This window comes from Cynoglossus semilaevis, chromosome 7 (genome assembly GCF_000523025.1).
Source record: "Cynoglossus semilaevis isolate Cse_v1.0 chromosome 7, Cse_v1.0, whole genome shotgun sequence".
Classification (NCBI taxonomy): domain Eukaryota; kingdom Metazoa; phylum Chordata; class Actinopteri; order Pleuronectiformes; family Cynoglossidae; genus Cynoglossus; species Cynoglossus semilaevis.
This window is the reverse complement of record NC_024313.1, coordinates 180439-208239: the sequence shown is the minus strand read 5'-3', so window position 1 is coordinate 208239 and position 27801 is coordinate 180439. Positions and strand designations below refer to the sequence as shown.

The 27801-nt window shown below is 39.6% G+C and overlaps 2 protein-coding genes across 2 annotated transcripts in view; one reads left to right on the top strand and one right to left on the bottom strand.

Moving 5' to 3' along the window:
• The first annotated feature begins 1207 nt into the window (after positions 1-1207).
• LOC103380602 (serine incorporator 1) lies at positions 1208-11027 on the top strand. Its single transcript, XM_008312620.3, has 10 exons — positions 1208-1369; positions 2126-2287; positions 3005-3198; positions 3682-3761; positions 4780-4917; positions 5400-5569; positions 8424-8514; positions 9046-9187; positions 9520-9744; positions 10001-11027. Exons 1-10 carry the CDS (start codon positions 1331-1333, stop codon positions 10137-10139), a joined length of 1380 nt encoding a protein of 459 aa, XP_008310842.1. The 5' UTR covers positions 1208-1330; the 3' UTR covers positions 10140-11027.
• Positions 11028-17149: 6122 nt separating this feature from the next.
• The window catches only part of kcnk10a (potassium channel, subfamily K, member 10a), a 13286-nt gene continuing 2634 nt past the window's right edge, over positions 17150-27801 (bottom strand). The window contains exons 2-7 of the mRNA XM_008312619.3: positions 26398-26783; positions 23056-23173; positions 21923-22083; positions 19982-20174; positions 19148-19290; positions 17150-18230 (exon numbers count right to left, since the gene is read on the bottom strand). Coding sequence (XP_008310841.1) covers positions 17571-18230; positions 19148-19290; positions 19982-20174; positions 21923-22083; positions 23056-23173; positions 26398-26783 — 1661 coding nt within the window. The 3' untranslated portion in view covers positions 17150-17570. The remainder of the gene's footprint in view (positions 18231-19147; positions 19291-19981; positions 20175-21922; positions 22084-23055; positions 23174-26397; positions 26784-27801) is intronic.

Below are 27801 nucleotides of genomic sequence, written 5' to 3'. Positions count from 1 at the left end.
GAGAGAGAGAGTGGATGGATGGATAGATAGATAGATAGACAGACAGATAGATAGATAGATAGATAGATAGATAGATAGATAGATAGATGGATGGATGGATAGATGGATAGATAGATAGAGAGATAGAAATTAAGGTTCCCTTACATGTTTATATGACTTTGTAATGATATATAGAAAAACAAGCAACGTGTTGTGTTCACTGTGAATAAAGACTAGTAGACACTAGTGATGTACGCAGGTGGTATGACATTTTATTTAATATCCTGATTTTGTTCCTGCATGTCAGCAATATTTTAATTCAGAATTGTGCACACCAGTGTCTTAATGGGTGTGTCAAAAATATTAGTTTAAATATTTTTGGAAGATTAGAATAATATTTGTAATCCTAAAAATAATATGTACTGTTGTTTAAAAAAACTATTAAACTATAAACACTAACAAGGGTGAAGCAAACACATACTGTATGTTAGCAATTAGCTCAAAACAAACCAAAAATGATAAAGCAATACTTTTTGATTGGTACTTACCCCCACATAGGTTGAGGGACTAGTGTACAATAGTTGTGTTCTTTGATGGTACTATTTTTTTTCTTTCAAGTTTTTCCCTCTGATGTTGTAAATAAGTGTGTGAATGTGGTGCTTGAATCGTAACACAGAGAAAGGCGCCATTTTACATTTTACTCTGTACAATATATTAAAGTGTTAATATCTTGTGCTCTCTTGAAGTTAGTGACATCTAAATGCATTCTAGCCAATGGCTAAGATGCATTTTTGTGCATTTATTTCTGTATGAATATTAAATGTTCTCTTTTTATAACAGAAAATAAATAAATATAAATCCAAAAAATATGAGATATACTCTTTGAGGTTATTATTAAGTTCTATATATATAAAACGTCAAGCATAAAATAAATATTTTTTTCAACCTTTTCACTTTTCATTATATATATATATATTTTTTTTTACTAATATTATGTTTCTGGCTAACTCGTCGCTACGCAAGCACATGCAATGCCAAGTTTAAAGCAGAACTATTTCCTTTTATTCGTGTGGCTTTATTTGTGTACGTTCGTCACATACGCGTTTTACGTCACTAAATGGCGGACACGTCAACTTATCGCTACGACGGAGGTGGTAGAAATAGAGCCCCCACCGCGTTAAAATAATACCGAAAGAGTCCAGCAGAGGGTAGCAAGTCGAAAACTGTATATCGGTCCCTGGCGCTTGTAGAAGAAGTTAGGGAGTACACAAGGAAGGATCACCCACCATTTTCTGCGACAACAAAACACTGCGAACAAAAGCCTAAATATTGAGAACGGACTTTAGCTAGTATGGGAGCCGTACTGGGATTGTGCTCCATGGCGAGCTGGGTAAGTGTTAGCGCTAAAAATTCTGCCGGTGACCAGTTGCCACATCTCGAAACAGAAAATAACATCATTACTACGCAGATAACCAGGGCACGGTCTAGACGAGGAGTAAGGCTTTGTCCAACGGTATAATTAACATCATTACTACGCAGATAACCAGGCCACGGTCTAGACGAGGAGTAAGGCTTAGTCCAACGGTACAATAATGACTTTTTAAAATAAAATTTAAAAAAACGCGGCTTAAATACGACTAAGGTATCGACTGTGAGTTGTAATAAGAAGAAGGCATCCATTCCATTCCAAGAAACCATTGCGAAACGCCGTTCCCCTGTTTACCGTAAAAACCACGGCGTCATGTCAGACAACAGTTGCAATAGAGTCTAATAACGTCGCCCAATTCGACACTGTGAACCCACACGGGGAAACTGCTCCTTATAGTTGGCCATTACGAATGGTCGTATACTGTTGTCATAACCTTAAATCTGTTATTGTTGAGCCGTAGAATATGTCGGCTCCGCAGTGAACAATTTATGACGTAGTATCTCTGACAGAGATTTGATCCGCCATGTTGAAAACAAAACAAAAACAAAGCTGCACACTGAATAGAAATTCACGGACACGAATTTAACAATTATTTAAGGGACGTTTTAAATAATGAATCATTTAAAGTTAAGAAATAGAAGGCAGAAATAAGTCTTTTATCAAAATGTACGTCTTTTATGAAGTCATTGTCAATTTGGTTTTGTTTTGTGTGTCCAGATCCCGTGCCTGTGTGGTAGCGCCCCTTGCTTGCTGTGCGGGTGCTGCCCCAGCGGAAATAACTCCACCGTGACCCGGCTTGTCTATGCTTTCTTCCTACTGCTGGGAGTCGGGGTTGCCTGCATCATGCTGATGCCTGGCATGGAGGGCCAGCTCAAGAAGGTTTTTAACACAGATTATTATTCGTCTCACACTTACAAAAAACACTTGCTGAGAGAAGACTCCAACACTGTCTTACAATTATCAAAATAAATATAAAAATGGAAAATTTGCTTTTAAAATTTTGCTAACACCATTGCTATTTAATGTCATGCACCCCCTCCCCAGGGGTTAAAAATGTTTTTATGCCGCTGTCACCCCAACTATGTATTTCCTGTAATCTTTAAAAATTTACAATACATTCAGCAGACACTTTTATCCAAAGGGACTTACAAATTGAGTCAATCCATTAACAATCAAGCTACAGTACACACAAAATACAAAAATACATACATAATAAACATAAAAGGTACAGGTATACTCATAGACTAAGAAGAATAGTATGTCATAAGAATATGTCATAAGCAAGTCATAAGGATAGGTCATTGAGTAAGAAAAGGTGCATGTTAGATCTTAGTGTTAGAGTTGCTGCCACCTAGTGGCTGGAACCTTGTTTATCGTTCAAGTATTACAGCAACAGCACAGTTCTGTTGAGCGTGCCATATTTCATCAGAAGCCTCTCACAAGCAACCCCCACTCCTCACTGCACTATTTGAGAAGTACTGCTTTAACCTCCTGATTTGAATAGTAGCTTCCAATCTGAAAACCTGTGGACACTCCGATCTACTATTATTATTATTATGAATTAATATAATTATTATAATTCATTGAACTCTTCAGATTCCAGGTTTCTGTGAGGGAGGGGCTGGGTCATCCATTCCTGGTGTTAAAGGACATGTGAACTGCGATGTGCTGGTCGGCTACAAGGCTGTCTACCGCATCTGCTTCGGCATGGCCATGTTCTTCCTCCTCTTCTCCCTACTCATGATTAAAGTGAAAAGCAGCCGGGATCCCAGAGCGGCACTGCACAACGGGTAAGGTCTTCCATCTACCCATACATCTGTGATTTAAAAGAGCTCTTTTCTTAAAGTCTAAATGCTTGTTGTTAATGAAGGAAAGGCTGTTTTTGGAAGAAATTGGACATACAGATTTAGTGATCTACTGCTTTCCCCCTGTTGTACATTTATATATTTTTTTGTCTTGTGACAACATAACATCAACTCAGTGCGAGTCAAATGTTAATTTTTGCCTGGATTAGATCTAGTACTAGCATAAACCCTAATCCAACCACTATCGTGCTACAAAACAAATTATGTAGCTCAGTGTATTATACATAATACAAGTAAAAAAGGGAAAAGAAATATATTGTGTTGTACTAGCAAAGCTTTTAGTGTATTTACTATTTTCAATGTCAAAATGTCTGTGGTCTAGACTGGTGTGAAAAGTTTGAAACTTTGCTCAATATTTAATGTAATGCTCTCTCTCTCTATCTCTCTCTCTCTCTCCATCTCTCTCAGGTTTTGGTTCTTTAAGTTTATTGCAGCCACTGGCATAACCGTTGGAGCCTTTTTTATCTCCGATGGACCCTTTACTACTGGTAATATTTTTTTCTGTCTTTTTAAAAAAATTCATTTAATTTTTTCACCATTTTTTTTTAATCGAGAAATTGATAACAATAAAGAATGTTACAATACAGTACGGATTTTGGTGTTCTCCGAAAAATTACTTTCTAACATAAATACAATTTGGGATGTCACAAAACATTTTTTTTATTTATTTATAAAAACAATAAAACTGTATATTCAGTTGGTAGATTACGATATTATGACTTAACAATTGCAGCTTAAGAAAAGACCTTTTAAAAATTCTCTTCAGACACCTAATATTTAGGTCTTCAAAAGCAGACCACAGGATACCAAAAGAAAATGTTTTTGGTACTGCGTACCTGTTTCTGTTTAAGTTTATTTCATATTTATTGAAACCCAACAAAAGGACATATCCATAGTAGTACTGTTTTTTGGTAAGTACAAAAATGACAAAAAAACTTGTACTCGTGTCAGTTTTAAAAACTGATCAGGACAATGTGGTATATGCATTTTTATTAATGTCCAATACTAACTTTACTACGCATAATTGGGGATGTCCGATAATATGGGCTGACTGATAATATCGACCCTACATTAGCATAATTATGTAATAGCTGTAAGAATTGTTATCGGTTTTTCCTCCGATGATGATGATCACCAAATGATGTTAACCCTTAAAAATAGTTTTGGGGATAAACGGCTGTATATTAAAGTGAAAGTCACTAGATGGCAGCGTTGCAGCACATTTAATTAATCCATTTTAATAATTGGGGTTGTATGCAGAATGCTGGTGCCAGTGACTCACTGTGGTTTGTACAGATAAATAAATAAATATTATCAGGCCTATATCAGTATCGGTTGATGTCACAAGTGCTTGGACAATATCGGCATATCGGATATCAGCAAAAAGTCAATATCAGACATCCCTACACATCACATATTAAATAAAAATCTTGCAACTGAATTGTATTACATGTCTGCGTCCATGCATTATAGTTTTGACCATTCTTTCCATCTGTTTTTTGACAGTGTGGTTTTATGTGGGCATGGCCGGAGCCTTTTGCTTCATCTTGATCCAGTTGGTTTTACTCATTGACTTTGCCCACTCCTGGAATGAGGCTTGGGTGGAGAAAATGGAGGAGGGCAATTCCCGCTGCTGGTATGCAGGTATGTTGCTTGTTATTATGAGACTAAATTTACCCTGGTTCATTGGTGCTAAATAGGTAATCCATTTTGTACTAAGCAATACAAGGAAAGCCTATATAAATAAATAAATAAATGATAGAGTTTCGAGATAAACCAAAAAAAAGAAAATGGCTGCACAAACACTGATCAGGAGATGATCAGAACACAATTTAAAACTATATTTTATTTCAGTAAATATGTATATGTATATCTGCAAGTATCTAACATACTTGTACTTCTTTGAATGAAATCAAAGGGGGGAAAACATAGTCTCAATTTTTTTATAGTTAATTTATGCATTTAATCGCCAAAGTCTCAGTTTAGAACTCATCTCAATTCAGTGTCTTCTTTCTCCCATTCTTGGTCATTGTCTTTGCTAATAAGATGTTAGGATTTATTTTTATTTTTTGGTATCAACTGAATCGTACTATTTTGTGTTTCAAGGATTATCTTTGTTTTCACAGCTCTTCTGTCAATCACCGCACTCAACTACCTGCTGTCCCTTGTATCTGTGGTATTGTTTTATGTTTACTACACCCAGTCAGACGGCTGCACCGAGAACAAGGTCTTCATCAGCATCAACATGCTCCTCTGTGTCGGCATCTCTGTCCTGTCCATCATGCCCCAGATTCAGGTAAACAGACACTTCTTTCTTGCATTTGAAGTAGAATGTTATCGACATACGATTACGTTGTATATAATATAATACTAAAATATTAGTACTTGATCATTAATGGCAATTCTTTGATAAACTGCTTTGTCACCTGACAGATTTTTTTCTCTTTGCTTCTTTGGTGCCAAATGTTGTACACGAGTTCCTACATAACAGCTTATTCAGGGCTCCAGAGCGAGTCCAAAATTTAGTGCAACTTCTGATTTATCTAGGTCACACTGGTGCACCTGACACTGCCTGGGTGAAAACATACATTTATTTTACAAGCGCATCATCTCTCTGTGTTCTCCTGGGATTGAACTGACATTTGTGGTAGGATCGTACCGTGGTCTAAACCAATCAGAGACAAAGCACAGCTCGGTCTTTGTCTCTGATTGGCTGTGCGAAAACAACAAGCAAGCAATTGATTATTTAATTACATTAAGAAAAACCAACCCAACAGCTAGCCCAACTATCAATCTTTCCATCCATCCCCACTGCTGAGAGTCCATTCAGCCAAGACATCTTTCGGGATAGGGTCAGACTCTGAACTAGAGGAGACAACTGAATCTGAGATGGAGCTCAGCCCTGAGACTCTAATTAAAAGGCAAAAATGTATTATTTTAGACAGACCTGGCTAACAAAATTTCGCTAGCTAAGGGTACGACAAAGGACCTAATGTGTTTACTGGCAAGCGTGCCGTCGGAATATAACCGGTAATAGTGCATGTGTAATTAGGTCAAAAACTTTTCATATCAAAACTTTTAATGCTCCCGTTGTCCTTAGCAATTTGTACACTTTCAGCGTCCGCGCAACTAGTTTGCAACCTGTCCTGGAACAAGATGAAAATTCGTTTCGACGACACTGGGTGTGTACAAAAATGCGAAGGACAATGGGAGGGTTAAACACTTTTTTTCTTTTTATATATAGTTGTGCTTCAAATAAACAGACATTTCTGTTCCCCGTACATTGGGGCTTCGAGTATTCCAAGTTACAAGTAAGCAACTTTCGAAAGATTTTCCTTGTGATACGAGGAAACATCAAATGAAATAATCGGTTTTTAGTTATTATTTAATGGGGAAAACGCAGTCTAGATACGAGCGGATCAACATACGAGTGCTGTCGTGGAACGGATTAAACGCGTATCTTGAAGGTCTTCTTTCTCCCATTCTTGGTCATTGCCTTTGCTAATAAGATGTTATAATTTATTTTTATTTCTTTGGTTTAATAAATGCTTTTTTTCTGATCTGTCCTCTCCCCTTTTTTGGTATCAACTGAATCGTACTATTTTGTGTTTCAAGGATTATCTTTGTTTTCACAGCTCTTCTGTCAATCACCGCACTCAACTACCTGCTGTCCCTTGTATCTGTGGTATTGTTTTATGTTTACTACACCCAGTCAGACGGCTGCACCGAGAACAAGGTCTTCATCAGCATCAACATGCTCCTCTGTGTCGGCATCTCTGTCCTGTCCATCATGCCCCAGATTCAGGTAAACAGACACTTCTTTCTTGCATTTGAAGTAGAATGTTATCGACATACGATTACGTTGTATATAATATAATACTAAAATATTAGTACTTGATCATTAATGGCAATTCTTTGATAAACTGCTTTGTCACCTGACAGATTTTTTTCTCTTTGCTTCTTTGGTGCCAAATGTTGTACACGAGTTCCTACATAACAGCTTATTCAGGGCTCCAGAGCGAGTCCAAAATTTAGTGCAACTTCTGATTTATCTAGGTCACACTGGTGCACCTGACACTGCCTGGGTGAAAACATACATTTATTTTACAAGCGCATCATCTCTCTGTGTTCTCCTGGGATTGAACTGACATTTGTGGTAGGATCGTACCGTGGTCTAAACCAATCAGAGACAAAGCACAGCTCGGTCTTTGTCTCTGATTGGCTGTGCGAAAACAACAAGCAAGCAATTGATTATTTAATTACATTAAGAAAAACCAACCCAACAGCTAGCCCTACTATCAATCTTTCCATCCATCCCCACTGCTGAGAGTCCATTCAGCCAAGACATCTTTCGGGACAGGGTCAGACTCTGAACTAGAGGAGACAACTGAATCTGAGATGGAGCTCAGCCCTGAGACTCTAATTAAAAGGCAAAAATGTATTATTTTAGACAGACCTGGCTAACAAAATTTCGCTAGCTAAGGGTACGACAAAGGACCTAATGTGTTTACTGGCAAGCGTGCCGTCGGAATATAACCGGTAATAGTGCATGTGTAATTAGGTCAAAAACTTTTCATATCAAAACTTTTAATGCTCCCGTTGTCCTTAGCAATTTGTACACTTTCAGCGTCCGCGCAACTAGTTTGCAACCTGTCCTGGAACAAGATGAAAATTCGTTACGACGACACTGGGTGTGTACAAAAATGCGAAGGACAATGGGAGGGTTAAACACTTTTTTTCTTTTTATATATAGTTGTGCTTCAAATAAACAGACATTTCTGTTCCCCGTACATTGGGGCTTCGAGTATTCCAAGTTACAAGTAAGCAACTTTCGAAAGATTTTCCTTGTGATACGAGGAAACATCAAATGAAATAATCGGTTTTTAGTTATTATTTAATGGGGAAAACGCAGTCTAGATACGAGCGGATCAACATACGAGTGCTGTCGTGGAACGGATTAAACGCGTATCTTGAAGCCCCACTGTATTTTTGTTATTGAATTATATAAAAGTTATATAAAAGGAGAGCAATAAACAAGGGCACCGCATGATGTTAAAGGAGACACAATTAAAAATCTGGGTTTCACCTAAATTTTGTGCACCTAAAAAATTTTTTAACTGTTGTTAATGGTTGTATCTCTCTTGATAAAGGAGTCCCAGCCAAGGTCTGGTCTGCTGCAGTCCTCCATTGTTACCCTCTTCATTATGTTCCTGACCTGGTCTGCCATGACTAATGAGCCAGGTAGGACTTATTCCATTCCTTTTTTTCTGCGTCCCTTTATGTTAGCATGGTAATGTACGTATAATATGGTGGCATCTATGATGTCTACAACAGGCTCAGTCATGTACACTCCTTAGCCATGTGGCTAACATAACCAAACGGCGTCACTTGAGAGTTACTGTAAACATGGCTAAACTAAGAGCCACAGCGGGAATGTCGCTGTCTTGGTTGTTAGTGTGAAAATAATGAACATGAAAATCTTCAGTGGTACAGGAGTAGCAGAGACTGGTAAAAAAAAAAAGCCTAGAGTGCCCCCTAGCGGCTGTCAGTGTGAAAATATATATTTTAATATATAAGTCGCAACTGAGGAAACCCGCAAACCCAGTCAAAGGATGAAAAAAAAAAAATTTTTGCAACAGCCAAATAAACTTGCCTTTCAAAGTTGGCGAGCCTAGTTTTAATGGTTTTCGAGGATTTTTTTTAAAGTTTTTGTCAATTTATTTACATTAAGCTTTAATTTAAAATTTTTTTTTTTTGTTTTTTTCCACAGAGACAGGAAGTGTAACCCAAGCCTCCTGGGTATTATTGGGCTTAACAGCACTACTCCTGCTGGGCAGGATCATGTGGTTCAGTGGTGGGATGCCCAAGGCATTGTGGGATTGATCATTTTCCTCATGTGTGTCCTGTACTCCAGGTAAAGATGTCAATCAAATGTTTGTTTTTGTGGTTGTGTTAGGTATTGACATATTTTGACGCCACCATTTTGAAATAGTTGACATACCTCCCATTCAAGTGACTCACTTATTTTATTTTATTTTATTTGACCTGAAATACCGTGAAGATTTTGATTCAGAATATTCGGCTAAGGCAAACTAATTACAAACACTTATTATATATTCCTCATTCCTACTTTTAATAAAATTATTTTTTATTACTTTTTGTTTCGAACAAACCAGTAACCGAACATGAACACCCCAGTCTGTGTACCAATGTCCCACACTGGTTTTCTCTCTCTTTGTATCTCAGTATTCGGAACTCGACCAACGACAAAGTCAGCAAACTGACCCTTACTAGTGACGAGTCAGCGCTGATCGATGAAGGGCCGCAGACCGACAGCTTTGAGGAGGGCGGCGGCGCCAACAGAGCAATGGATAATGAGAAGGATGGCGTCACCTATTCCTATTCTTTCTTCCACTTCATGCTGTTCCTCGCGTCCCTTTACATCATGATGACACTCACTAACTGGTATAGGTGAGTTTCCCTGTTTTTCAGCAATTTTACGACACTTGCATTATCAAAATTCTCATGTCATCGTAAAAAGTACGTTGTTTTTTGCACTTGAGAACAATAGCAAGCGTTCCAAAAAATGCCCAAAGAAGGTGAGGATGAAGGTGTTAGCCAGGTTAGCTTAGCCTTGGTGAAGAGTGACTCAAAATAAATCGCAATGTGTAGTGTACCTCTAACTGTCTCTCTCTCTCGGTGTGTGTGTACGTGCTTGTCCCTCCAGTCCCGATTCCAACTATGAAACCATAACCAGCAAGTGGCCATCTGTGTGGGTGAAGATCTCCTCCAGCTGGATCTGCATCGCTCTCTATGTGTGGACCCTGGTGGCTCCTCTGGTCTTAGTCAACAGAGACTTCGACTGAACATGTACATACGGTCCCTCTGCTCTGCTCACGGTGAAGTCACGCAACGATTTGTCTTTTGTTTCTGTCTCGTATAACACTTGTATACACGTACATCGCTTATAGACACACCTGTGATTTTTTTAGCATCTACTGTAATCTAAATGAAACCGTGCATGTTTTTTCGCTGAGAAAATTGCTTATGTGACTTCGCTAATGGCTAACTGTAGCTGTAAATGATGTTGTGCACAACAGGGCCTAGGCCAGGCGCGGGCAAACTTTTTGACTCGAGGGGCCACAATTGTCCTAAAATTTGCGCTGGGTAAAGGCTAAAATGCTAAAATGTTTTTACCATTTTCTACGCCATCTATTGGGGAAATTTGGGTATTGCAGGGAAAAGGCAGAAGTATAATGATAATATAAAAAAATGATATAATTTGGAAACGTTGGCGGGCCAGATGAAAAAGCTGAACGGCCCGCATCTGGACCCCAGGCCTTAGTTTGCCCATGCCTGGCCTAGACTATAAAAGTGTAAGCGTTATATTCGGAAAGGTGTTACCTGTTCTAAGGCTGTTATGTAAAAACAAAAAACAATGTTCTTTTTTGTGTTCTCTGAAAATAATGTACAAAAATAAAGTGAATTAACTTGCAGCGAGTGAACAAAAATAGAAACAAGGAAAAATAAACTTAAAAAGAAATAAAGATGATCTTCTGTATTATTCAGTTAACCTTTCTAATTTTAAGCATTGTGTATGTGTATTTTCTGATCTTGCTTTGTATTTGCACACTTTTCATTCATTTTTTTTTGTATTCCTCAAGCAAGCTGTAGTCGTGAAGTGTTTTTTTTTTTCCCTTGTGTTTTTTTCCCCTCTATATTTATTGTAAGTGGTTCAATAAAACAGTGGAAAAGGGATAGTTTGTGTGTGTTTTGACTGAGCTTTTGTAACCAGGCCACCGAGAAAAATCGAGTAGAAAGATTTGAGAAGATTTTGATTTTATTTTCTTTGTCTCTGAAAGAAAACGATGAGAGCGGACGATTCTGAGGGACAGAATACACAGCACTTTATACAGAGAGACAGGACAGGGACTTTCGGACTGGTTTACAGCTCATTGTTTTCAAGCGCGTTCACATCAGAAGGGACTCGTCCCAGACATTACAGAAGTTTCAATAAGGTGCGGCGTGTGACTTCATGAGAACGGACGGCTCTTAGAATTTTAAAGCACGAGCACTAGAACAGTACCATTTGTCTTACAGAATGTAACAAAAAAAAAAAGTTTACTTTTTTTTTTTTTATTACGCATTCAGTTTATTTAATTGATTACCAGAGCAAAAAAAAAAAACTTTTTTACTTCAAAAGTAAGAATGTCGCATTTACAGTCCCGACAGTCCAAGTGCGGGTTAAGTACAACAGATTCTCACATGCCAAAACCCTCAAAGTCATATTTTCAAATAATATCAAGCAGCTGGATTTAACACCCGAGTGGGCCAGTTTTGGTCCCCAGGCCATATGTTTGACTGCCCCCGCCTTAAATCGTGATGCCCAGTATTGTGATTGCCTTTACTAATTAAACTAATGGCCGGTCTGTCTAATTTGGCACCAAATAGAACCTACCCACACGACAATAGCATTTTGTCTGGGGACCCACCCACCTCTAGATGGCACTGTGGAGGCAAGTTGTGCAAACACATGTGTTTATCCCGCACGGTTGTTGCGTTTGTAACTCGGTGTGCCACTTTTGGACCGCATCTGGAAATGTTTCAGCGATCAGGACTGAAAATCAGGACAGGGCAAAAGCGTTGCGCTAGGCATACTAGCGCAATGCTGTTTTATTAACTTCTTGGTACTTGCCATACGTCATTTGTAACAGAGTGCCCTGCTCTTATTTGAAAAGGATGTTTTCACTTGTCTGTGAGAAACTTAGAGCAGCTCATAAAATGTTTACAAATTTTCTGTTGCCACTAGTTGGCGCTCAAAACTATAGTTCTTTTCAATGACCAAGAAAATGAGGTTCCTGCTTCCTGCAGGTTTCCACAGTCAAAGTTAGATTGTAGTTTTAAAATTCAGAATTTCCTGTATCGTATCCACTGTATTACGCAAAAGTACAACCAGTAATCCTAATTTCCAAAAGGTAATCACCGCATCCTACGTAATTACCAGGGCTGTCAATCAATTACATTTTTTGATCAGGCAAATTACATTCACGATTGTAACGTATCACGATTAATTCTGATTAATCTCAACTCAGTTTTTATTTGGAACTAATCCAATTTATGGAAATATTACTATGAAAAGGTACATGTACTTCGTTAGTAATTCCTTTCTGTACTTAAGTAACATATAGTATTAAGGTATCTGTACTTCACTCGAGTCTTTTACGTGGTGAGACTTTGCAGCGACACCTGTTGTTTCTTTTTATCGAAGCAAAATCAAATATACGTAATGAGAGGGTCGAAGCAATGGGCACCATAAACCCACCAATCAGGGCTCAGCACACGATTCACTGTTGAATCCCTTTGGAACATTACAGTTTCCTCTTTCAAGAAAAACATTGAGGTAAGTGTTGTTTTAAAAAAAAAATCCGGTCGGTTTTAAAAGCAGCAGCTAAATTATTTTAACTGTAACCCACATCGTATAGTGTATTTGGCTAAATTATTATTATTAATTAAACTTTTTGTTTTTTTAATTTAGTGGGTCTTTTGCCACAAAACCTGCCATTTTTTGTTCAATGTCTTGCTTTTGTTTCGGAAATATCCACACTGATAATGTGACTAGCTAGCGAAAACACATGGAGTTCTTTGTTTTTAGATGTTTGGTGTAAGAGTTGTCAATCCCTTTACAAGTGAGTTTGAAAATAAGCAAAAAAAAAAAAAAAAACCCGAAAAAAGGAAGGAACTTGTCTGTCGATGCTTTGCTTTACAGCTCTAAAATCACTCGTACTAAAAACGTTATCTTGGACGATCGATTTTGCGACTTAGTGTAATTGTCTAGCATGGATCACAACTAAACTGGCAAAGAAACTCATACTCATAATCGTAGCTGTCTTTAGCGGGTGGGCAAAAGGAATGATTGGACATCTAATAGCTATAGTTTTCTAAGATTTATCCTTTAAGTTAAAAGTCCCCACTTTTTTTTTTGTACCACAAATTGGTTTCATGCAAGACAATATTCGCACTACCCAATTGATCACCAATGATAACTGCACTATTATAAATACGAAGTTCATAAAAGAAAACTAGGGATGTCCGATATTAGCTTTTTGCCGATATCTGATATGCCGATACAGTAGTCCCTCGCTATATCGTGCTTCATCTTTCGCGGATTCACAACTTCGCGAGTTTTTGAAAACTCTCTGTATAAAATATCCTGTATCCCGGATTTGGATCTGCAAGAGATGTCACAGGAATGGGACGACGATACGGTTCGATGGGTCCAATTTTGCAACAAAATCGATGACGTTGTGACTGCCTACAAGCTACTTTTCGACTGGAAAAACAAGCAGCGGAAGCAACTGCAGATCACAGATGTTTTTGCAGCCTTGCAAAAAAGACCCATACACCTTCGGAAACCGTGAAAAATTGCCCCAAGAAATGGCACCACCCTCTGAAGAGACATAAAAATCAATCATCGGCTGCGCAGTAAAAGTCATCATCACCTTCTTCGTCATCATTTTACTGCGAAAAAATATGGTTTCACTACTTCGCAGAAATTCAGTTCTCGCGGCAGGCCTTGGAACCTATCTACCGCGATAAACGAGGGACCACTGTATTCTATATTAAGGATGCCAAATCCTTAATTTCTGATGTTGACATACGCAGCCGTTTGGGTTCACATCATCTTGGCGAAACCCAGGCATTGAGTTATCGGGTATTTTATTATCGGAGGGAAAACCGATAATGATTCTTACCGATATTACACAACTAAGCTAATATCAGCTGATAATATTGGTCGGCCGACATTATCGGGCGCACCTAAGAAAAAACACAAATTATGCAGAGGATTTGGTACCTGAGAATTGCTTGTTGCAAATAACCTATAATTTAAAGGGGAAGTATGTAGTTTTTTTTTCCAAACTTGACCTACTCGAAATAAGGAAAAGAATTAAAGGGATTATTGATTGTCCACTGATCACAAGGAATGCGCACCATTGCACACAGTGTGCTAGCATCTTAGTAGGCTAGCAGTGTTTTACAGGTGCGGTCGGCCACACAGCGAGTGTGTTAGGACTACCATAGTATGTAGTGTAATAGAGACCTGTCAGCTGTGTGTTAGCACCGTGCTCACATAAAGCATCTTAGTTTTGAAATTCATTCTTCCCCAAAGGGTGGCTAAGCTAACGAACTAAAACCCAATTTGGCTTTATTGGCAGATCTTGAATCTTGTGAGTTGCTTTACTGCTACTGGGTATATTTTCGAATGGTAGATGTTTCGCTTAAGGGAGGTGCCCAACACTTGCAACAGAAAGCAAAAACTTGAAATAAATACTGATGAAATTTTACTGATAATATTTCAGAAGCTCAATGCTCATATTGTATGTCTTTTATGGGCTTTTCGCATTTAAAGGATGCCTCCAAGAATTTGTTTTTTGACAGATTTCTTACTCTTGGCCCTGATAATCAATAAAATGTGTTGTGTGTTTCTTTTTTTTTTAGTTGTAGAATTTGATTTCAAGCACATAAACAAAGGCCATTATCTCTTTCAGTAAATACAACACCTTCTTTAATCAATTCAAACCTTGTAATAAAAGTAAGGCCTCCGGCCTTTTTACCGTATTTTACTATAAGTCGCACTTTTTTTTCATCCTTTGGCTGGGTTTGCGACTATTAAAATATAGAATTTCACATGTTTGTTATTTTCACACTGACAGCCACTAGAGGGCACTCTAGGCTTGTGTACCAGTATCTGCTACTCTTCTTAGTCACACTTTTTTCCATCTTTTGGCCGAGTTTACGACTATTAAAATATAGAATTTCACATGTTTGTTATTTTCACACTGACAGCCACTAGAGGGCACTCTAGGCTTGTGTACCAGTATCTGCTACTCTTCTAAGTCACACTTTTTTCCATCTTTTTGCCGAGTTTACGACTATTAAAATATAGAATTTCACATGTTTGTTATTTTCACACTGACAGCCACTAGAGGGCACTCTAGGCTTGTGTACCAATATCTGCTACTCCTGTACCACTATAAATTTACATATTTGTTATTTTCAAGCTGACAGCCACTAGAGGGCACTCTAGACTTGTGTACCAGTATCTGATACTCCTGTAAGTTGCCTTTTTTTATCATTTTGCTGGTGCGACTTATACTCTTGAGGGACTTATAGTCTGGAATATAAACTATGTACTGTATGCCTTCAAGGTCTTGTTTATTGCTAAAAGAAATGGCAGCGTGTGTAAATAAATATCTGAAACATGGTAATTGTTTAAACATCTACACTATTTTTTTTTTTTTTTAAAAACAACATAATTTATATTTTCTTTATCATGAGAATACACAAATAGCTACATCTAAGACATAGCCAAACCTCGTGGACATTGGACCAATTGTGATGAATTCATTCGAGACAATGGCACTCTGAAGGCTAACCTAATGGAAGTGTTCTTCTTCTTCTTTATTTCTAAAGGAAGTAACATGAGGTACAACTATCCTAAACCCCTACAGTGGCGAAGTAAGTTTGGGGTGTGGTAAAAAAAAATAACTGTAGTCTGTGGGGGAAAAATGCATAAGCAGTGTGATATGAAAACATGAATATATCCTATGACTGTACTGTATGTACGTCGTGTAAGTTCCTAAGACACTCTGGTGTTTAACTGCAATGGTTACGGTTACAGATTACATAAGCCTTGTTGCCTTTTACTGCAATTAAGTGTGCTTTAATCAGGGATGGATGTTCAACATACCTGAAATTATTTCTGGTTCTATTCGGTACTGTATTTTCCGGACTATAAGCCACACTTTTTTTCATCCTTTAGCTGGGTTAGGTGAGTTATACTCAGGTAATAAAATATAGAATTATTTATTACACTAACAGCCACTAGAGGGCACTCTAGGCTTGTGTACCAGTATCTGCTAGTCTTGTAAGTCGCACTTTTTTCCATCTTTTGGTTGGGTTTGCGACTTGTATTTTCCGGACTATAAGCCACACTTTTTTTCATCCTTTAGCTGGGTTAGGTGAGTTATACTCAGGTAATAAAATATAGAATTATTTATTACACTAACAGCCACTAGAGGGCACTCTAGGCTTGTGTACCAGTATCTGCTACTCTTGTAAGTCGCACTTTTTTCCATCTTTTGGCTGGGTTTGCGTCTATTAAAATATTGAATTTCACGTTTGTTATTTTCACACTGACAGCCACTAGAGGGCCCTCTAGGCTTGTGTGCCAGTATCTGCTACTCCTGTACCACTATAAATTTACATGTTTGTTATTTTCACACTGACAGCTGCCAGAGGGCACTGTAGGCTTGTGTAGTAGTATCTGCTACTTCTATACCACAAAAAAAAAGTACATGTTCGTTATTTTCATGCTGCCAGCCACTACAGGGCGCTCTAGGCTTGTGTGCCAGTATCTGCTACTCCTATAGCAATAAAAATTTTACGTGTTTGTTAATTTGATGTATACTCTCCAGTGACTTATATATGGTTTTTTCTTCTTCATTACGCATTTTTTGGCTGGTGCGACTTATAGTCCGGAAAATACGGTAATTTGTAAACATTTGACATGTAGTTCCCCACTCTAGTCTGTCGGTGATGCTAAATAAACATGTGACGACAGCTTTAAATACAGCGGAAATGAGGCTAAAGCAGTGGTTCTCAGTTATATTCTGTCATGCTTATAGTCCGGAAAATACGGTAATTTGTAAACATTTGACATGTAGTTCCCCACTCTAGTCTGTCGGTGATGCTAAATAAACTCTCTCCTGCCCTCGGGGACAGAAGTGTTTTCACGACCCGACCCACACCTCTGCGAATTTAAATACTTTTGAAAACCTGATAACGTATATTTTTTTATCTGTACAAACCACTGTATGAGTTGCTGCCACCTAGTGACTGGCGGCTTGTTATCATTCAAGCATTACAGCAGTGGTACACTTATGTCCAGCGTGCCATATTCCATTGGAAGCCTCTTACGCCCCCCTGTGGTACCTCATTGCACCCCCCCATAGGGCCCGCCCCACTATTTGAGAAGTACTTGTTAATAGGCTGTTGTGAATAATGTGCAACACTGCCCCCTAACTTTAGTTTGATAGAAGGTTTTGCAACAACTGAAAGAAATAATGGCCACAGCTGCAGAAGGTTTACATTTATAAACCCAAAAAGTACGTTGTGAATGTCCAGGCCATAACGAACACTGTCAACACGACATCATGTGACTCTGTGACGATGAATGACACCCACCGTAAGGGAGACCTAAGGCACATCTGGTAATTTCACATTTAAAAGCTGTTCGTCTAAATTTGCATCTCCTCTATTTCCGGTCTTTCATCCCTGTCATTCTCTTTGGTCTGCTCTATATTAATAATCTCATTTTGCGGTTTACAGACTTCTACGTAGAGCGGAAAATCAGACAAGCTTGTGTTGCACTCCTTGTCCTCAATCTCGTCCTCGCCACTGTTCTTCCCTTTTTCGTCCTTTATCGAGAGGGTGCTGCAGTTGAAGATAGGCGTGCAGCTGTACGCCTCGCTATGAGGCCGGCGAGCCTCCTCCGGGATGTTCTTCCGTAGGTTCTTGTTGCGCTTGGCAAGCTTGGTGACAGAGCCCAGACGGTTGAAAATGTTGTCCTCCGAGGAGGTCTGGTGGTCTGACCTGCGATCGCACTGCTCGTTTCCCCGCAGCCGCAGATTGTTCAGTTTGATGTCGATGCTCTCTTGGGACGACGTCTTGTAGCTGTTGGTGTCCAAACTGTTGAAAATAGCACGGCGTTCCGGGGAGAGCATGTCCAACGAGACGGCGCGCTGATCCAGGCCCAGCTGTCTTCTCTCCATGCTTCTGATAGTGGCCGCCCGCTGGAGCTTGTCGTGGACCTCCACACTCATGCGTCGGCGTGTCTCCCGGAACTCGGCCCGCACATTTGCTTTCCATTCTGCAGCATGCGCTTTAATTTCACCGACCTTTAAGCCAGAGATAGACAGAAGGCGATTATTTAGATTTAAAACCGCACATCGGGCTAGCTAAGCCGATAAATATCTCTGTCAAGTACAACTGCATCGTGAGACCTGGGCTGACTAGAATAGTAGTTCATGACAAAATTACGAAAACAAAGATGATACTCACTGTAACTAAGACTAACTTAAAAGTCTGAAATTGACAAACTACGAGTTGTATGTCGAACGCGCATCAGTGTTCAATTACAAAAAACTCCAGTATTTTAGATGCGGTTATTGATCAATGTGTATACTGTGTAATACTACACTGCAAACAGCAAGTTTTTTTCTTTCCCCTCTGAAACGGCCACCGTGAGCAGGTGGTGCAGGCGGAGCAGTGTCAAACTCATTTTGGTTCACAGGCTGCATACAACCTAATTATATGTCAAGTGGGCCGGACCAGTACTTTCATAACCTAATGAACTATAAATACAAAAAGTAATTTTTTTTGTATAAGATATTTATTATTATTATTATTTATATTAAAAAAAAAGTTCAAAAAAATCCTAAACATGAAGAGTTTTATGTATTTTTTTATTTGCAAATTCATCAAGTGGGCTGGATTGAACACAATGGCGGTTGTGTTTGTGGTATTTTAAAAAAATTGAAAAAATAAAAATAAAAAATTAGCCCAAGGGCAAAATATAATTATCTTTGACATCAAGTCACAGGGCAGATATGTGGTAGGGGGAGCGATGGGGGATTGTGGGCTGGAAGTGGACCAGAAGTTCGAAACCCCTGGACCCCTACTTTTTCGATCAAAGCTAACAATATGGTCATGGTTATCCAGTTATGCTACATACACTCGGTGCTAAACTCTACGTAAAATAAATCACATCATCACAACACGGGAGACAAGAGACAGACTGACGATGAGACCATACCTCTTCTTTTGTCTTTTTCGATAGGACCCTCAGCCAGTCACCAATCATGTTGAGTACTGCGGCAAAGTAGGCCAGGCCACCCAAGATCCAGAACCATACAAGGGGTCTGTACCACTTTCTGTACTCAATCCGTCTGTCCCCACCTGTTTACAAGACATTGTATGGTTGACTTAAATAAAGCACCTCAGTGGTAACTTGGCAGATGGTGGACTCGAACCTGAAGCCTTCTGGACCCAAGTCCGCTTCCTTAACTTAGTGCAGTACCTCTCAAATAGTGGGGCGGGGCCCCCTAGGGGGCACGGTGAGCTGCTGGGGAGGAGGGCGGTATGAGGGACTTCAAATGGTATATGGCATGCAAATGATGGGATCGTTAAGACCTTTGATTGTGCTGTCGAATTCTTCTCGAACAAACTTTCTTCTCTGGGTCATGTTTGGGTGCAAGTCTGATATCCCTAACCTCAGTGGTAACTTAGCTGCTGGTGGACTCAAACCTGAAACCTTCCGGGGCCGAGACCGTTTCTTTAACAACCAAGCCACCACCGCCCCGGTAACGTTCGATACTCGCCGTCGGGGAATCGAACCACGGTCTCCCACGCGACGATACCATGCAATCTAGTTCAGTTCTGTTAAGAACGGGTTCAACTAGGGATGTCCGATATTATTGGCCGACCAATATATTGGTCCGTAATTACGTAACATCTGCAAGACTTGTTATCTGTTTGTCCTACGATAATGAAATCCTGATGACACAACGCCAAATGACGTGTGACCTAAAAAGAGTTCACATCCGACATCCCTAGTTTAAAAACATTTCATATGGGTATATTATCTCACCTGCGACGTAGTCTCCTATTCCAACTGTCGTCAGAGTAATGACCACAAAGTATGTTGAGTCTAAAGCCGTCCATCCCTCGATGTGTTTAAAAATCACTGCCGGGATGGTGACAAAAAGAATACAGCCAGCCAGAATAAAAAGGAGGGTGGAAGTCACACGGATCTTAGTTTGGCTGATCTGGTTGTGTTTGTTCTGTGGTAAAACAAATAGGACAAATGAATGTTGTTTAGGCAAAGATTAACAGAAGGGTTTTCCCAAAACACTTCAATGGGAGGCATATTATACAATACCGAAGGCCAACTGCTTCTCCTAAAATGAATGGGAAAAACATTTTAACAGAGCTGTGTTGTTTGAATCATCCATCCTTGCATCCATCCATTTTCATCTGCTTATCCGTTACCGGGTCGCGGGGACAGCAGTCGCCACCCAAATCACATTGCACCGTACCAACCCCCCTAACTCTTCCTGCGGGTGGTGAGTCCACTGGAAGGTACCAACTGCCCTAACCGGGATTCGAACTTGTCCAGGAGGTGAACGCTGAGGTTCCACACCAACGACAGAGACATTGCCTCTGGGCCAAAGCGCCGCTTGTTTGAATCAAGAATCTTTATTTGTCACATGACATTGCAGACAATAAGAGTGAAATGAAGGAAAAAACATTTCACAACATGGGGGTCAAACCCACAACCCTGAGATTAAGAGCCTCATGCGCTGATCGACTGAGCTAGCTGGGCTTGTTTGAGTGTTGTATGTAATGGATGTAAAGCTTATATTTTCAAATTTAAAAAAAATTTGAGCACTAATAATTCAATGTGGCTTATGCATCCAAAAAAATGGATCACCTAAGTTAAAAAAGAAATTTTTTAAAATTTTTTTGTTATCGTAGAGGAATGACGCCATCCCCGTTGGTTGAAAGGGCGCAACACGGCACACTAAAAAGTGAACATGAAACATTCAACATACAAGCGCTGTAAACAGAGTAGCAAAGTAACTGTATTAACCCTCGCAATGTCGCAAGGTCAGTGGTACCCAACCACCGGGCCACAGACCCGCACCTGTTCGTTGGTGGTCAATTGGTATCGGGCCGCATAGAAACAATGTTTTATTTACTACTTGACGCTAGACTTGCTCCACCGCATCTGTGTATGGCTCTTGATACGTGTCGAGATACTTGCCTCGGTCACATATCGCACTTACATCCGCTACCTTCTTAAAAGGTCTGCTCCGAACAGACATCATGATACATTACCGCTAAATTGAAATCCCCAAGCTAGCAAAACAACAAACGTCTTTGGAAAGTTTCTGAAATATGGATTTATTGCGACAGTTTGTTCCCACCCACCAAGCCTGCGCTACATAATATGTGGGGAGCGGCTCACTAATGAGGCGATCAGGCCTTCAAAACTGCTTCGCCACTTGCAGACCAATTGTTCTGCATTAAAAGACTAGCGCCATGTTACGAGGAGACTGCTCGAATCAAGCACAAAGTGAAGGGAGTTAGCCCTGGAGCTAACGTTAGCTTCGGCCCTGGAGTAGATCACTAAGTCTCCCCTGTGCATTCCAACTACGGTCGGGGCTCCGAAGCACGAAAGAGCTAACGTGTAACCAGCCGTGTTACAGGCACTGTTCGGAAAAAAAGCATTTATTTAATTAAAAGTGAAAAAAATATATATTTCTGCGTAAATATCCCATGTTACAAATGTGGACACCTGCGGCTAATAGAGATGTGCGGCCTATATACGTAAAATTATTATTATTATTTTTAAATATTAAGTGGGTGCGGCTTATATTCAGGTGCGCTCAATAGTCCGGAAATTACGGTATTGTTTTCTATAAAAAAATATATATCTGTAAAGTTGTCATTTAACCAGGTATAATAATGACATCCAAACCACCGAGGCAGTATCAGTGGGATGTACAGTATGAGCAGTGGATCTTACCCTAAACATCTTCTCCACTTTGGCAATGCTTTTGACAAATATTGTACCGAGTTGATCTCCGACACCTGCCAGGAGGAAGCCAAAGAGCGGGATTCCAAAAATGGCGTATAGAATGCAGAAAATCTTTCCCCCTTCTGTGCTGGGGGCAATGTTTCCATAACCTAGAAGAAGCCAAAGAACTTTTAGAACATATGGCTGAACTTTGATGCATGCAATATATACATTACAATTTATTACATGGAAATGGAACATAAAAATATATACAATTTAGTTTTCATCTCTCATGGTCAAACGAGTTCAGGCAGTGCAATAATTTTGATTTTTTTTATTTGCAAGTATAGTAGTAGTATCATATATTTCCTCGCAGCAGGAGATGATGGCAGATGAAGAGGAGCAGTAGTTACGTAGTTATTCAACAAGAAAGGTGTACAGTAGTCCCTCGCTACTTCGCGGTTCATTTTTTGTGGGTTTGCGACTTCGCAGGTTTTTGAAACTGTATATATAAAATATACAGTTAAATATATATAAAATATCCTGATGTCACAGGAATGGGAACGACGATATGGTTCGATCGGTCCAATTTTGCAACAAAATGGACGACGTCGTGACTGCCGATCACAATGTTTGGCAGCCTCGCAGAAAAGAGCCAAACACCTTCGGAAACCGTGGAAGAGGTGCCCCAAGAAATGGCACCACCCTCTGAAGAGACGTAGAATCAATCATCGGCTATAAATTCCGTATTTTCCAGACTATAAGTCGCACTTTTTTTCTTTGGCTGGGTTTGCGACTACTAAATATAATTTCACATCTTTGTTATTTTCACACTGCCAGCCGCTAGAGGGCACTCTAGGGGTTGTGTATCAGTATCTGCTATAGTGAAAATGTACATGTTTGTTATTTTCACATGGACAGCCACTAGAGGGCACTCTAGCTAGCTGGTGCAACTTATAGTCCGGAAAATACAGTAAGACGAATAGTCATATTAGTCATTTTTCATAAACCAGTTACACAATAATTTTACTCTCTATGTAACTCTCCTACTACTTAGTGTAATATTACATAACATATTACGTACACAAATACATAACATTAGTGTATTATTACTCTTATTACTAGTTATGTAGTCACATTACCTATGGTTGTGATGACAGTTCCAGCAAAAAAGAAGGAACTACCCAGGTCCCAGTGACTGGAGTTGTACGAGGTGTCACCAATGGGATTCACGCCAGCATTCACAGCTTCCACAGAGTGCTGGAAGGAAAATCAGAGACACAAAAAACAGCTTCATGAACACTGAGCCCCAAATCACTGTAACCGCTAGCACTTTGGTTTAGACAGCCTGCTGACTTTGTGCGATTAATAATTTTGTGCCAACCAAGTTCAAAGAAACAGAGAATTATATATATATATATATATACTGTATATATAAAATTCTCTGTTTCTCTGAAAAAATTCTCTGTTATATATAACAGAGAATTTTTATATATATATATATAAAATTCTCTGTTTCTCTGAAAAAATTCTCTGTTATATATAACAGTATATGTGTGTGTGTATATATATATATATATTCATTTTGCGCCAACCAAGTTAAAAGAAACAGAGAATTGTTTATATATATATATATAAAAACCAAGTTCAAAGAAACAGAGAATTTTATATATATATATTTAAAATATATATATATAAAATTCACAGAGAATTATATATATATATATATAAAATTCTCTGTTTCTTTGAACTTGGTTTTTATATATATATATATAAACAATTCTCTGTTTCTTTTAACTTGGTTGGCGCAAAATGATTATATATATATATACACACATATATATAGGGACAATATATACACGATATATAATATCAATAAAACTTAAAATATTATCAAAAAATAGAGTTTTTGCTCAGTTAGCACAGCAAATGAGCACATTTCAACAGAACAAAACAGAACTAAGCGCCATCTCCTAACATTCCATTCCAAACATTTACATCACTTAAAGCACATTCCTATGTTTCAAACTACGTAACGTTGTCACGTAACTCTCAACAAAGAAGTGACTTGGCGAGGGAAGGGAACAAATCTATTAGTCTGTAACAACTCTGCTAACATTAAGCCTTGCGACTGTCTATATCGTTAACATCTTCATGTTAAAATACCCCCAAACTGCTAACATTGTTAAGATACACACTCAATACTGTTACTGTTAAATCGCGGGGAATCAAGTTTTGCGTTCGCACAGATTTGAATACGGGATTCGCTGCGCACTTGATAGCTGTTTTTGCTCACGTTCAGGAGGAGAGTGCGTGTTTATTCATTTTGCGCAATTTCTAAACTGACCCATACGTGGTGTCATGTGATCAGCGCAGAGATTACAGCAATGATATTGTGAAAACAGCACAATATGGACAATGAACAAAGCATCCCAAAATGCATGCAATAGACCAATTTCGATCGTATATACTGTGTTTTCCGGACTATAGGTCGCACTTTTTTCATACTTTGGCTGGGTTTGTATATATTAAAATATATCATTTCACGTTTGTTATTTTCACACCGACGGCCGCTAGAGGGCACTCTGCTACCCCTGTAAGTCGCCTTTTTTTTTTCATTCTTTGGCTGGTGCAACTTATACTCCGGAAAGACTTATAGTACAATAAAAAATGTGGTATGCTTGTTGTGCACGGCCTTGTCTTCTCTCCATATAGCGATAAAACATTTTACCTCATCCACTGACCAGGTAGCGCCTCGGTCTGACTTGTGGAAAGCTTCCGGGGGGATGAGGGGGATGAGCATGTGTGAGACTTTGGGGGGGAGATTGTTAAAAGTGACGTGCATTTAAAGTTTGTGGTTTTTGTTCACACGTATGTACACATGCGGAGTGATACCCGTAGTATCCTTTGCACACAAATTAGGTACTGTATTTTCCGGACCATGAGTCGCACTTTTTTTTTCATCCTTTGGCTGGGTTTGCGACTTACACTCAGGTGTGACGTATATATTAAAATATACAATTTCACATGTTCGTTATTTTCACACTGACAGCCGCTAGAGGGCACTCTAGGCTTGTGTACCAGTACCTGCTACCTGATTTTACATTTACATGTTTTTGGCTGGTGCGACTTATAGTCGGGGAAAATACTTAAATACAGAATCAACGCCAGTGCGATCAGTGCGAACACAGATCGTGAGTGAAACTGGTGTCACTGCGCAGCAAATACCATATTCAGTGCCAGTGGGAAAACTGCAGTAAGGCTTGTGAAGTATCGTTTCATTGGACTTTGACTTCTTTTCCTTTCGGCTTGTCCCTTTTTTCAGGGGTTGCCACAGCGTATCAGCGTTTTCCATTTCTCCCTGTTCTCTGCGTCTTCTACTCTGACTCGAATCTGCATGTCCTCCCTCACTGCATCTATATATCTCCTCCTTGGCGTCCCTCTTTGTCTCCTACCTGGTAGCTCCATCTCTAACGTTCTTCTACCAATGTATCCACTGTCCCTCCTCTGCACATGTCCAAACCATCTCAATCTGGCTTCTCTAGCTTTTCCTCCAAACTTTCCTGTCTGTTCCCAAGGCCGGATAAATGGTGAGGGTTGCTTTAGGAACGACATCATCACTCATTTCTTAACCCTACAACAAAGTCAAGTAACCAAGAGTAGGACAAAAATGACAATGATCCCACATGTACTGTGTATTTCTCTCAGAGAAAACTGATGTGAAGGGCTACAGAATGGTCTCCAACACCCGGTCCGGGGACCGGTGCTGGTCTGCAGTTCATTTGGTACTGGGCCGCAGTGGAAAAATGTACTTCAGTTTTACTAATTTACTTCATTCAAAAAGAATTCAGTCATATATATATAATTTTTTCATCTGTCAATGTTTCAAAACAACAGGTTATTCAGACTCTGATACTAACAGAATTCACTATATGGCAAAATATAGCAGAAATATAAACTGAAAAACATTATAAAATAATAATACATACAAGGGCACTCTAGGTTTGTGTACCAGTATCTGCTACTCACATACAACTGAAAATGTACATATTTTCAGTATGTAAATAGACAGCTACTAGAGGGAACTCTGGGCTTGTGTACCAGTATCTGCTGCTCCTGTAAGTCGCACTTCTTTTCACCCTTTGGCTGGTGTGACTTATTCTTTCTTCTTCATTATGCATTTTTTGGCCGGTGCGACTTATAATCCGGAAAATAATGTACTTTCGATTGAACATTAAAACCAGATCCCAAGAAATTAAACGATATTACGATTTAGAGTCCTCGATTTCTATGAAAATTGCTGAAATTACTTTCAAAGAATATATTGAAGCATCAGGATTACTGTTACTGGTTTGTATCCAGTTTCCAAAGTGCAGAATGGAGTGCGAGAGATGAGATTGATGCAAGAGTCTCCCCTAGGAACCACATTTAGGAATGAAGAAAGCTATATATATAAATATATATTGAATGATGGATGCTCTTACCCTGATGATAGCCTCAAGCTCATCTGGACTCACGCACTGGTGTTTGTGCAGGAAGGCCGCCTTCTCTGCCGTGATGGTGATCTTCTGGTTGTTTTCAAAGGGCTGTTCGAGCGCTTGAAACACCAAGCCGCCTGCCACGAGATACGCCACCACCACCACAAACACCGCAAGCACGGTCTTTAGCTTCATCATGGTGAATGGGACCAAGCCATCGGCCACCACCTCCATGCTTGCCACAACACTGGCTGGACGAGAGCTCACAGAGAGCCGAGGGAGGGCACAGCCCATTGGATTTTGCATGGTGGCAACGCTGGCTTGCACCAGGCTGGACTGCAGCATCCCCGACTGCACCTTCTTTGCAGGGACCAAGTTGGTCTGTACTGGAACTGAAATGTAAAAAAAAAAAAATTAGCGTGAAAAATATTTCAATCAAATTGTGGTACAAAGGGGAACGATAACGAGGGAATGCTATTGCCTTACAGCAGTAGTTCTCAAACTTTCTCTAGTTTGGGAACTACTTTATAAGACCTTTTTTGCGCCCCCCCAAAATTTAAGGACACACCTTAAATTGCTAGTTTTGCCAACTTTGGTCAGTTGGTAGGAGAGAATTCCATGCACGCCACCCCTGCAACGGCACCACGGCCCCTATAGGGCGGTCACACCCCCCATTTTGGGAACCTCTGCGTTACAACAAGAATATCCCCATTGGAGATCAGTTCATCCCATAATCAAAAAATATGTTGTTTTAAGATTGGGCTAAGCACCTAAGCATTAGCTGATAGCATGCCAGCTACCTGCTACAGACCAAAAACATGGGAAAAGGAATTTCAAATTACACATATTTACCGTATTTTCCGGACTATAAGCCCGCTACTTTTTTACCCACGCTTTGAACCATGCGGCTTATATAAAGATGCGGCTTTTCTATGGCTTTTTCTTCAGGACGCCCCCTTGTTAGAACGCCTGGGGAGCGTTCTAGCAGGAAGTGCAAAAACAAAACAGACAGGGGAAGTCAGTGCAAAGAAGAACACGCTAGTTTTGGCTAGACAGGAAATAGGGCTGCTGCACGTAAGCTTGGCGTTAATGAATCCATGGTGAGACGTTGGAGACGGCAGCGGTAGGAAGAGAGCAGCGCACCTTCAGAGGCAACTTTACCTCGGGATGACAGTGACACGGAGCGCGACACTGACAGAGAGACTAAAACGGTACGTGACGAAGTTTCTGAAGCTGTTCAACTCCGACACTGAAGAAGACGACTTCAGCGGTTTCAGTGCGCAGGGGGAAGACGAATAGCGCCATCAATTACTTTTCTGTTTTGTCACTAGGTGGCAGCAACTCATACAGTGATTTGTCCAGATAAAAAATATACGTTATCAGGTTCTCAATAGTATTTCAATTTGCGGG